This window comes from Calidris pugnax, unplaced genomic scaffold (genome assembly GCF_001431845.1).
Source record: "Calidris pugnax isolate Ruff unplaced genomic scaffold, ASM143184v1 scaffold9, whole genome shotgun sequence".
In the NCBI taxonomy this organism is placed as follows: Eukaryota; Metazoa; Chordata; class Aves; order Charadriiformes; family Scolopacidae; genus Calidris; species Calidris pugnax.
This window is the reverse complement of record NW_015090778.1, coordinates 6,327,435-6,339,915: the sequence shown is the minus strand read 5'-3', so window position 1 is coordinate 6,339,915 and position 12,481 is coordinate 6,327,435. Positions and strand designations below refer to the sequence as shown.

Genomic DNA, 12,481 nt, shown 5'->3' with positions numbered 1-12,481 from the left:
CCCTCCCCAAGTCCTTTCTGCCAGAAAAAAAAGTAAAAGAAAAATGAAAAAGCAAGGAAAAAAAAAAAAGGCAACAGATTTCACTGCTCTTTTCACTCAATAAGTCTGAGGACAGGTTTTCAATTTGCTAACTTTCTTTATGGCTCTGGCTTTGCCAGAGGGAGGGAGAGATGAGGGAAGCGGACAGGAGATTAAATGCATTAGTTTATTTTGGGAAGTCTTTCTAAAGGAGGGAGAAAATAATAATAGTAATACTGAAAAAAAAAAATAAAAAAAAAAAGGAAAAGAAAAAGCAGCATGACACCAGGGAGACAGGACTCAATTAAAGCAAGACCTTGAAATACATGAGCCAGTAGTCCCCACCACGGGTCCATTAGACATCCCTGTCAGGCGGCGTGCTTTGGTTACCGCAGGCTGTGTGGCAGCTAGATCCATCACCTGGGGAAATAACCACCGGTGCTTACATCTTCAGCAGCTCCTTGATCTAGCGATAAACCCGTTAGGGGAAATAAATGGGTTTCTCTTGCCTGGACTGTCCACATCGTGGATGCAATTTGCCATTTTACCTGGCTGCTGATAAGCAGGGGATCCGGAGGGAAAAGCCGCTTAACGATTTCCTAATAAAGCCCCAGATAAGCGGGGAGCAGCGCTATTACCTCCCTCCGGCTGTGATTTACAGCCCAGATTGTGGCTCTGGGAGCCCAGGGTGGCTGAGCCTCTGCAGGGGAAGATGCTGGTGTGGGGAGAGGTCCCCAGCCATCAGCGGGATGCTGCGAGGGGACACCGGGGCAGGGACCACCCCCCTCTCGCCAGACCCCTCTGCTGCCCTGGCAATAGAAGGTTTTGATGCCATCAACATTAAAAACAGAGGACAAAAAAAAAGAAACACCAACCCACCCTAACTCCAGAAAGAAATTTCTGAGTAGAATTACTAAGACAAGTGAGGCTCAGAAACAAAAATTGCCCCTGGCTCCATTTCTAGGTATGGAAAATGGATTTCCAGAACAATATCATTCTTTCGACACGCCTGTCCTGGTTTCACAGCTGCCAGAAGAGGAAAACAGGTTAAAAGAAAAAAAACTTCCAGGAGGCTCTATCCGCTGCGATGCCACCAGAGATGCCATCAGATGGTCCATGTTCCCTCCCGAGCAGACTCCAGGGGATCCCCATGCACGTGCCCTGGTTCTTAAATAAACTGTCCCATCCACCCGCAGTCAGAGGGTGTAGCTGACAGCTCCTCATTTAATTTTTAATTGTTTGACTTTATTCCTAGTTTTGACACCATTTCCCCTTCTGTACCCCTCCCAACTGGGGATTTATACTCAGTAATTAGCTGCGGTAATTAGAATCTCTTTCATATAGCAGCGCTTCAGCTTCCCTTTAAATCTTTTCCATGCTCCTACTTAATAAAATGTGAACTTCATGTATCATCCTTAGATTGCCCAGATGGAAGCACGTCCTGGCTGGGGAGATCGGGGCAAGTGCTGGAGACCTGGTTGGGCAAGAGCTCGGGAAGGCAGTGGGATGCTCCAGCCATCGCTTGGACACATCTAGAGCCAGAAACAGGCAGAGAAAAAAAGCATTTCCAGATGACAAAACCTCTTTTCTTTTAAGTCAGCTCCTCCAGGAGCTGCTGCTGACCCGGTGGCTCTGTCCCTTGCTGCCACCTCTGTCTCAGGGTGCCCAGGACCAGCAGCGTGCAGGAGTTGATACACCCCAAGCTGAACACAGCCCTGGCACACACCCCCACATCACAATTTGGTGCCAATTCTGCATCCAAAACCCACTGTTAATACCCAGCACTGGCATTACTGAACCAGCCAAGTCCTTACCTCGCCCCTACGTGGGGTTTTACAGACCAAAGCATCCCCCTGCTCCCAGCAGCTGGGGTTCCACGTGGGACAAGGCAGAAGGGGCTTCCCCGAGCATCCACACTCTGGTCCCCGTTACATCCCGCACCCAGAAGTGATGTGCAATCACCAACAGACCAACAAGAGAGGCTTCTCCCCAGGCAGCATCCTCAGGGCAGCACCAAGTCCTGCTGATGGGGCAGAGACATGACAGGCAATACCAGAGCATTACTCAGCCCCATCACCCGAATTTACAGGCTGGCTCGAGATCCAACAAGGTTCCAGACAGATCATTATTTCCCGTGACAGCGGCAAAGGTGAGTGAGCCGCCTTTTATTTCAGCTTGGAGAAAAATGCTCCTGCCGGGGGATAATTGGGAGTCTCTGTGGCAGGAGGCAGGCGCTGAGCTGCCAAAAGGTGAAGGCTATTTTAAAAGCAGCTGAGCAGAACCGGTGGAGAAAGCTGCCCAGGGAGCTGATGTGCAACGAGTGCTGCCTCGAGAGGCATCCTGAGCCTCCTCCTCCCTAAAGCTCACTTAGATGTCCTATAAAACTGGGTTTTATGTGGTCCTTACAACCCTGGGAAGTGAATTGCTGGTGGTTCCTGCTAGCAAATCCCCTGTGCCTCTTCTGGGAGGAGGTGCAGGAGCCGGGGTGAGTGGCACGGGAGCCTTCGCCAGGCGATGCCTTGAGACGGAGATGAAAGGTGCCCCAGAAAGGCAGAAGGTATTGCTCCTCAGCTCTGCAAAGAGAGGTTTGCGCTGCTTTCATTTATACACACCCTGGCTGCGAGACACAAAAATTACTTAATCAATCCTTCCCCTTGTCTGGCGTCACAGGCAGGATGGAGGCTGCCTACGCAACTCTGCACTGAAGATGACAAATTACTCTGGGATAATGGCAGCGGCTCCAGCTCCCACCTCATCCAGCGCGGGATGCGGCCGGTCTCACCATGATGGGTCCATGGGCTTGTGGGCTCATCTGGAGGGATGCCCAGAGGACAGGAGCACCCTGTGGTGTCCCCCTTCCTTGGGTCACAGCGGGGAGAGGGTGAGGGGAGCTGGGGAGAGAGCTGGGGTCTGCCCGATGCTCTTGCCCAGCTGAAGGAATGGGATTTTCTCCCCAAACCCACCTGCAAGCCACCGAGCTGTGGGGAGGACAGGCTAGATGTGCCAGAGCCATGTGGCACAGCTCCACTGAGTGGCTGGGTCACAGAGGAGACCTCTCCCACTTGTCCTGCCATGCCACTGTTCTCCATCAGTCACCTTGAGCCAGGGAGAACAAGCTTAGCAGGGCCTGGGACCTTGCAGTGACACCACCAGGACAGGCTGCCACCTCTCTGTGCCCCCTCACCAGCCAGGCTGGGAGCTCTTCCATGCAGGGAAGGGTTGGGAGGGAGTCTCCAGCCCATAACTTTCCAGCCACGTGTTTTACAGGATGCAGGAGTCTCACCACAGGATGTTTCCAAGCAACAGGAGGGCTGAGCACCAACCTCACAGCAACACGCTCACAGCTTTGCTCTGGGGAGCAACCCTACGAAAACAAACCAGGTCACCCCAGCCCTGGTGGGGGACAGGCCAGAAGGGGAAATACTGGCAGCAGTGAACACTCTCCTAAAGTGAGACGAACAGCACGAAGAAAGGTTGAGGAAGCAAAGACCACGCATGGAAGACGGTTCCTTGGAGCTCTCCTCTTCCCGTGGCTACAGCGTTTGGGGTGCCACAGAGACACCATGCTGCTTTTGCTGCATTTGGCCTTGGTCTGTGCCCGCCAGTGATTCCTTCTGGCTGCTGCACCACCTCCTCCTTCCTGCCCCCCCATCCGAACCCCGAGCAGCCCCTGTGCCCCCAACGCCGGCTCCGATGCCTCGCTCCCCAGAGGGACGTAGAGCTCCGTGCATGGCCCAGTGGGGTGGACGGCAGCCTGGGGCTGGGGAGGGATGGTTTCAGGCAACTCCATCCTGCCAGCAGCAACCCCCTGAGGACCAGCATCCTTCCCCAGAGCCCTCCCCAGCCCCATCCCACCCCTTGCTTCCACCCAGCCCTCTCCAGCTCTTCCTGGGGGTACCCGTCGTGTCCATCCAACCCAGCCGTTCTCCTTGAGCTTTGTCCTCCCCCAGCTCCACAGCCAAGGTGGGCACCAGGAGCCCCCTCCCTTGCCCCCCAACACAGCTCTGCCCAATAACTCCCACAGAAGGGCTGGGTGTTGCTTCCCCTTTAATTTACCACTTGTTAGGGGGAAGGGTTAAAAAAAAAGGTACTCAATAAATAAAACAACATAGGATGCTTGAAGAGGATGCAAACCCTGAAACTGCAGTCTGCTGGTGGCTTGTCCCATTGCCAGAGGAGAGGAAGAGTGTCCCCAGCCCCCCTCTCCCCACCACCCCGTCCCAGCACCACCAGGTCCAGGTGGGTTCGGATGCGGTTGGACGATGCTCCTCGAGAAGAAAATGAAACCAAAGGTGAGGACATGGTCATTCACATTTGGACGAAACAACCCCCGGAGTCTGACGCCCCCGGCTCACCTGCCGCGGGGAACCTGTCCCACCTCCCTCGGATATTGCAGAAGCTTTGAGAAAAAGCCACTCGTTGCACGTTGTGTGTCACAAACACGGAGGTGGGGACACCAAGTCACAAGCAGTCCCTGCAGAGAGCCACTTGTCCTTGGCGGTAGTCACGGCAGGGGCAGAGGCGCCGGTACTTGGTGTTGTAGCCTGCGCAGCTGAAGAGCAGGGGCTCCTTCTGGAGGTAGCACTCGTGGACGTTCTCGGCCACTGCTGGGTAGAGATGGTTCATCTCGTACTCGGTGCTGTCGCAGGTGATGCTGAGCCTGGCAACAAAGACAGATGTGGGTCAGTTCAGGTGAGGAGGCTGCCTGGGGTTTCACTGAAGGGTTTCTAGTGCTGTTCTGTCCTTCCTGGGGAGGTTCCTTGGCTAAGCGGTGGGCAGATCTCTGCTGGTTACACCAGGAGCCATAAGCACAATGTTTGGCATCCCTTGGCTCCACATGAATGCTTTGTCACCAGCCCCAAGGCACCATGCAGGAAGGGGTGACCCTTGCAACCCAACTCTGCAGCCCAGAAACCACCCCAACCCTTGCGTGGGCCATGGATGGCTCCAGAAATCACACACAAAAATCCACCCATATCTTTCATATCCCCCCACTGACCAATAGGTCTGTCTATTCTCCATGGACACCTCCAGCCGCAGCTAATGTCCCCTGGAAGGGCACATGAGTCCAATGGATGCCCACGTGTCCCCTGCCAGCCAGAATTAGCCAGCAAAACCATGGTGGGCATCAGCAAACGCTGTGAGGAGTGGCAGAAATGCCCAGTGTGGATCTCAGCATCCTCCTCCTCCCACCTGTACCCCCGCCTGCAGACGGAGCAGCATCGCCCTCCCACCAACCCCTCTCAACCAGCGAGTCCCTGAGCCAGGTCTGGAGGGGGACACGGCGGGGAGAGAGTGAAATCTAAGCCCCAGCCCTAATTTATCATATAAAAATGTCAGTGGGACTCCCATCGCCTGCCTGACCAGCGTGACAGCCATGGTAATGCTCGCATTTTAATTGCCCACAGAGCAGCACGGAGCCCGGTGGCAGATTTATACTCTATTAAAACTTCACCGCTGTGTGCTCAAAATGCAGTTTTATAGAGAAAGACATTAAAAAAGAGAGAAAGGGAGAGAGCATGGAGGAGTTGGAGAGGAACGGGGCGGGAGAGAGATGGAAACGTGCCTGGAAAGGCTATAGGTGCCTGCTGAAGAACAAAGCTGGTCAAGACCAACACGTGCAAGGAACGGGCTGCTTGGCAGGCAGCACCCTGCCTACATCACTTTGGGCATGAAGGCACCTCGATGGGATTTCAGAAGGGACAACACAAGGAAAATGGGTGCTGGGGATGGGAGGAGCAAGGAGAGCACCATCTGGTTGATGGCCCCCACCACCGCCTCGCCGAGAAGCTCACAACTCACTGGAGAAACACCTCCTTCTTGTTGAGGAACCTGAAGAAGGTGGGCTCACAGACCAGCCCGTGCTGCCGGCACGTCTCGGTGCAGGAGTGCTGGGTCTCCGACACCCACACCTGCAGCGAGTCCACTGGTGGCCAGGCGTGGGGGTCCCGGCTGGCACTGGGGGACCACACCAGGTGAGTGGCGTTGGGGGATAGGGCCAGCGGGCTCGGAGGGCTTTGCATAGCAGGACTCTTGGCCTTGGGAGGCAGAGGAGGGGACGACGTGGTGCAGAAATCCTAGTGGGAGAGAAGACAACAGGTCAGTGCCCAGAGGTAAGAGGTTGGAGATGGGGAAAGGAGGCTGCTGGTGGGACCAGAGGACACTTGGGCTGCTGAGTTTGCTCATCAGCTTGAGGTCACCTGCATGCATGGATGGCATCTCCAGCTGTGGGAGATAAAGGCACTTTTTCTCCCAGTGCTGCCTTATTCTCTGCAGCAGAAAGGCCATGACCCAGCCCCACCACCACCAGCCACCCTCTGCCAACCCCCCCAGCACCTTGGATTCATGACAAATCTCCCCCAGCCCCCATGTCCTGGTGCTCTCTGTGATTAGACCCCAACAGGGCTGGGTCTCATGGTCTCTTGCTGGGGAGTTGCACTGGCTCAGCGGTTGCTTGCTCAGGGCAACAGGGATGGAGCCATAGGAGAACAGGGATGGTCCCACAAGGAGAACAGAGATGGTCACCCAGGAGAACCGGGATGGAGCCATGGGAGAACAGAGATGGTCCCACAAGGAAAACAGAGATGGTCAGCCAGGAGAACCGGGATGGAGCCATGGGAGAACAGGGATGGTCCCACAAGGAGAACAGAGATGGTCACCCAGGAGAACCAGGATGGAGCCATGGGAGAACAGGGATGGTCCCACAAGGAGAACAGAGATGGTCACCCAGGAGAACTGGGCCATGGGAGAACAGGGATGGTCCCACAAGGAGAACAGAGATGGTCACCCAGGAGAACTGGGCCATGGGAGAACAGGGATGCTCCCCAACCTGGTGCTGTATGTAGGCGTGAATCCGCTCCAGCATCCCCTCGCAGGTGTACTCGTAAGGCAGGTAAGGGTCCACCTGTGAAGGGGGAAGAACAGAGCACAGGCAGCAAGCAGGGACAGCCTTGCCTTTCTCCTGGGCCCAGTGGCAGGGGACAGCAGTGGCCTGGGCAAGGGTTCTCCTCACCCATCTACTGAAGCCCATGGCTTGTGTCTGTCCACCAGAGCAAAGCAGGGCAGAAAACTAGGACTGGAAAAACTTCACCAGCCAGAAAGCACTTGAGAGTCACCCCCTCAGAATGGCTCGGCAGCATCCCCCAAAGCAGCGTGTCCCTGGCACAGTGGCAGCACAGGTCCCAGGGCTCGCAGGCAGGAGCCCTCCAGTGGGACCAGTACGTGGCCATTGCCCTGGGGCCAGCGGTGCTTTTCCCCATGAGAAGAGCATTGCCCCAAGGGCTGCCTTGCTGATGTAACCCTTCCCTCTGGAACAAATTATTTTTTGAGGAACTTTCTGCCCTGGGAAGACAGATTTTTCTGCACTCCCATGTTTTTCCAGACACATTACACGAGGACATCGGCACATGGAAGGGGCTGGTACTGGGACGACCCCCCCTTTCCCTGCTGTGCATCTCTGCAGAGCTTCATGCTAAAGAAGGATTATAAGCAAAACCACCCCAAAGATAATTCAACCTGGAAAACTCTGGTTCTTCTATTTTCTGAGCTCTGCACCTCCGAAATAGCTATCTCCTTTTGAAGTAGCTGTCAAACCCAAGCTCAAAGGCTCAGTCTGCCGAGAAGATCCCTCTAAGCATCTCCCTGCCATAAATATCCCACCTGAGATCTCAGCAGGGCTGGAAATCACAGCTGCTCCGTCTAATTACAGATGTGCACGCTAATCAGGGCCGACATGATGACAGGCACTGATTCTGCCTCCGAATTGCTGACGGGAGCTTGGTTAACCAGGGCAGAGTCCTCCACAAAGCAAAACCACCCATCTGGGTCACACAAAGCCCGTGCCAGGACGGGGGCTGCCTGGCACCTACTCAAGGGAGACAAACCTCCCCTCACTCAGCATCACCAGTGCTTGGTCTCATCATACCACTGCCTTGACGGTTGCAACACTCAGGGGCTTTTCCCAGGACCCTTACGCCAGGCATGGTGCAGATGTAATTCTGTAAAACAGCCTCTTTCCCCCCAAAACACTGTGTGGGACCTGGTGGGATGCAGCACATCCCCAGAGAGCCTCCCTGCAGTGTGTACCCAGAGGTGATGCTCTGGGTGCAATCCCCCCTGCTCGCAGGCTCCCAGGCTGGGTCCGGGGGCACCAGGAGGCTGCAGCCCCGGCTCATCCAGCCCCGACACCCCCATCTGCCCCAGGGATTCCCCCAAAGACTCTCCCTCTCCCCTGCTCCCCTCTCCAGCTCTCGTTACGATTCAGCTCGTGCACCCAGGACTGATGGAAAATACCAGTTTCAGGAAGATAATTGTTTAATTAAAATCTGACAGGCTTAGCCTCCTCTTGACAGTCACATCGTTAATGCTGCTCCCTGCACCGGGAGCTCAGGATCTCCCCGGAGCCCCGGGAGGGAGGAGGAGAGTGTGTGTGGGGGGGGGGGCTCTGATGTGGGGACCACAGCATCCCGCTGCCCCATGGAGCGATGCATGGGATGCTACGGGAGGGAGCAGGGGAGAAGTGGTGAAGATGGATTTTGCCATCCTTTACCCCACGTGTGGGTGGGGAAGATGGGGCCAGAGCAAAGGCACAGCACAGCGTGGCAAACCAGTATGTGCTCAACCAGCCCCACCGCTCTCCAGCAGCCAGATGGGGAGTTACTGGTGGCCCGTGGGGATACAGCCACCAGAGCCCTGGTTTTATAGTCCCCAGCAGGGAGTCCCAGAGCTGAAGAGAGCAATAAGTCTCCCTCGCTCAAAAGGAAAAGAAAGAGAAAAAAAAATATCCAAACATCATCAGACAAATAAGTAGAAAAATAATGCAATTCTCTGCCAGCACGTAACAGCAGGCTGGGAACACTTTAACCAGCTATTTTCGCTGTGATGTTTAATATGCCACTCTTTCAAGCATAGTCTGAAATGTATAATTTTCCATTATATTCCTGTATGTTTGACTTTAATATAATGAAGCCTTCTCCCTTCACTACACCAGAATATTGGGTCTATTAAATTGCTTGTGCGAGGCCTATTTTTGATGATGGAAAAAGCTGAAGGCCAAGAAAATGGTGGTGCCTGAAAAACCTCTCTCCTTCTCCAGCCTCTAAACTCTGGCTAATGGCCACAATCCATCACCGGGACAATCCTCCCGGCATCACCTCTCCCCGGGGGACACAATCTGTCTCTTGGCCCCGTGGGACTGTGCTGATCCCTGGAGTAGAGGGGTTTGGTGCTTGCACCGTTTCAATTTTCCTTATAAATAGGTCAGGGATGTGAGCCATCAGGGAAACCCAAAACTGCTTTAAAGGGGGATGAATGGCAGAGACACAGCTCGTCAAAAACCTTCCCCAGGTGTTGCTCCCCTGGAGCAGGTGCCACCTCTGAAAGGATGAGGGAGGGGAGCACAAGGACTTTTCTTGGGAAAAAAAAACCACCCGTATTGCAAACCCAAGCCATGATTCAGATCTCTTTCCAGAAGAAGTTTCTTTCAAGCAAATTGAGGCTGCTGTGGGACGCCGGCTGCATCTCAACTGCTTTATTTGCACAAATACAGCAGCCAGTCCCTGCCAGCAGCCCCGGGTGGCTCCAAACACACCAAGGGAGCCAGGGCAGGGCTGTGGCGATGGGGATGGCACATCCCACTCCAAGCTGCTGCCCTGGGAGCCTGCGATAGAAATCACAGCAACACAGCCACGCCAGAGCGACCTGGCCGGAGAGACATGGGCAGGATGGGGCAGCCCCAAAATAACACTACAATATTGCCAGAGCATCAGCAAATCCCCCAGAGCCACGATGCTCTAAACCAGGGCGAGCTTGTTTGTCAGCTTGACCACATCAGAATTACCACCAGGTTCACCAAAACAGCTCCCAAAGCTCTTGAGGTGTTCCAGGCACCCCAGTTCCCAGCACAGCATGGTTTCCACCAGAAAAAGCTGATAGCAGAGCAAAGGAGACATCTCACAGCTTCCCACAACATCCCATATCCCCCAAAACCGTTTTACTGAGTTCTGCCTGGAAGATGCAAAACTAAAGCTGTGGGATAAGTGATTTTACAGCCACACAACATCAAAAAAGAGAAACATAATATCAATTTCAGGTCAGTTTTCAATTTCCAGTGTTTCCACCCATCAAGGAGGGGAGAAATGCCGTGCTTTGGGGCCAGCAATCTGTTTGGGTTGCTGAAGCAAAGGGAAATGCATCATTTCGGATATAAACCTTCCTTTCAATAAACTGGCAGGGTATCTTGAAACAAAGGCAGGCAGATGGGAAACACAACCATATTATTTCATTCCAGTAATGTTGAAATGAAATGTTTTGACTGAAAAAATAAATTGATGGTGGTTATTCTGGAACACAGACAAATTTGTTTGATATTCTGATAACAAAACACCCCGTTTCGCCTTCAGAGAAAAAAATAAGTTTCTTGAAGCTCCAGAACCCGGCTGGGAACGGCAACACTGAACTGCCCGGCCCCCAGCTTTCTGCTGCTCCTCCTGCTAATGCCCTTGTTTTCAATTCCTGCTGTAACAAACAGTATTTTAAAGACAAGATACCAAGGGATTCCTGAAGCCAAAGCCAATAATAAAGCTTTTAAACCTGTAAGGTAGGTCAGGTTTTAGGCTTAATTGCCTTGACAGCATCTCTAATAAAGCAGACCTTTCCATATAAAAGATAAAAAGGGGGGGAAAAGGGGGGGGGAAAAAAGAAATTGCTTGAAAGAAAAAGAATTGTAAGTTATTCACACTCACACACTGCTCTGCTTTGGGAGGATTTATACAATATCTTTAAAAAAAAACCCAGAGAGGAGAGTTGTGGGATTAACCCAGCGCTTCTTGGTGGGAAGGAGTAACTTCTCTCCAGAGCGACTGCCTGTTTTCACTGCAAGCTGGACAGACATCAGCACCTAATTTTATTAATTTGAGGCGAATTTAGGACTTCAACCTCCCAGCAGATGAGGTTGGGCTGCTTTGCAGGGGGGAAACTCAGGGTGGAGGGTCCCTGGTGCCACAGAGGTGGGTGGCAGCTTTAGCTGCCCCATGGTCCCAAGGGGGATGGAGTTTATTCGACTGTAGAGGGTGTCTCCCTGGGATGGCAAACAGAGAGCAGCCACCCTGGGATGCTGTGCTGGTGTTACCGACACCCCTGGTCCAGCTCTGCTTCCCCTGCCCTCCATCAGCTGTTCAGCAACTGGAGAAATGTTAATTAAGGCAGGGAGGCAGGACGTGTTGTGGTTACACCGCAGCTGCATTTACATGACGAGTGGGAATGGGGAGAAGAGTGGAGATGGCAGCAGGTCCCCACACCGGCTCCTCCTGCCTGGTGCCCGTTACGCCACCAAGTCCTTTCCTAAAAATCCTTTTTCTCTTCTCTTTTTTCAACCAGAATTATCATTAAGCATCTAAATGCCCTGCTGAACATCCAGTTGAGATTGCGGCACAACACAGCTGCTCAGGAGCCAGCAGAGCCCTTTCCTCCCCCCTTAATTCTCCAACAATTTGAAATTATTTTAATAGCACCAGGCTTCACTATTTTCTTTCTCCTTTCTGGAAAATTTCCTTCCCTCTCCTGAAACATCAGCAGCTCCTGTCCACCCACCCCCAGTGTCGCCTTCACTTCGGGGCCATCTCTCCAGCCCAGATGGTGGAGGGTCAAGCGCTGACAGCTGGCCTGGCAGCACAGCAGCAGGGATGTAATTATTTTTAATTTAATTTTAATCGAGATACCGGAATGAATGTGCAAAACAACAACTGTTTTCCAAAGTCGGGTTCGTTCGGTCTTTGCAAACTCGCAGAGAAAATCAGCGTGAGGTGAGGAGCTGTGGCCATCACCCATGAGAAGGTGTGAGACCCGGGCAGACAGGGTGGCCACATCAGCTGAATAAAGTCCCCAGAGTGTCACAGACAGCTCCTACTCCCAGCTTTCTGCTGCTCCTCCTGCTAATACCCTTGTTTTCAATTCCTGCTGTAACAAACAGTATTTTAAAGACAAGATACCAAGGGATTCCTGAAGCCAAAGCCAATAATAAAGCTTTTAAACCTGTAAGGTAGGTCAGGTTTTAGGCTTAATTGCCTTGACAGCATCTCTAATAAAGCAGACCTTTCCATATAAAAGATAAAAAGGGGGGGAAAAGGGGGGGGGGAAAAAGAAATTGCTTGAAAGAAAAAGAATTGTAAGTTATTCACACTCACACACTGCTCTGCTTTGGGAGGATTTATACAATATCTTTAAAAAAAAACCCAGAGAGGAGAGTTGTGGGATTAACCCAGCGCTTCTTGGTGGGAAGGAGTAACTTCTCTCCAGAGCGACTGCCTGTTTTCACTGCAAGCTGGACAGACATCAGCACCTAATTTTATTAATTTGAGGCGAATTTAGGACTTCAACCTCCCAGCAGATGAGGTTGGGCTGCTTTGCAGGGGGGAAACTCAGGGTGGAGGGTCCCTGGTGCCACAGAGGTGGGTGGCAGCTTTAG

General features: G+C 53.0%; 1 protein-coding gene across 2 annotated transcripts in view; it reads right to left on the bottom strand.

Annotated features, from left to right (window-relative positions):
* Nucleotides 1-4,048: 4,048 nt before the first annotated feature.
* The window catches only part of MGAT5B (mannosyl (alpha-1,6-)-glycoprotein beta-1,6-N-acetyl-glucosaminyltransferase, isozyme B), a 73,878-nt gene continuing 65,445 nt past the window's right edge, over nucleotides 4,049-12,481 (bottom strand). For both annotated transcript variants that reach the window (XM_014949411.1, XM_014949421.1), the window contains 3 exons: nucleotides 6,848-6,922; nucleotides 5,821-6,095; nucleotides 4,049-4,678 (listed from right to left, as the gene is read on the bottom strand). In XM_014949411.1, coding sequence (XP_014804897.1) covers nucleotides 4,480-4,678; nucleotides 5,821-6,095; nucleotides 6,848-6,922 — 549 coding nt within the window. In that variant the 3' untranslated portion in view covers nucleotides 4,049-4,479. The remainder of the gene's footprint in view (nucleotides 4,679-5,820; nucleotides 6,096-6,847; nucleotides 6,923-12,481) is intronic.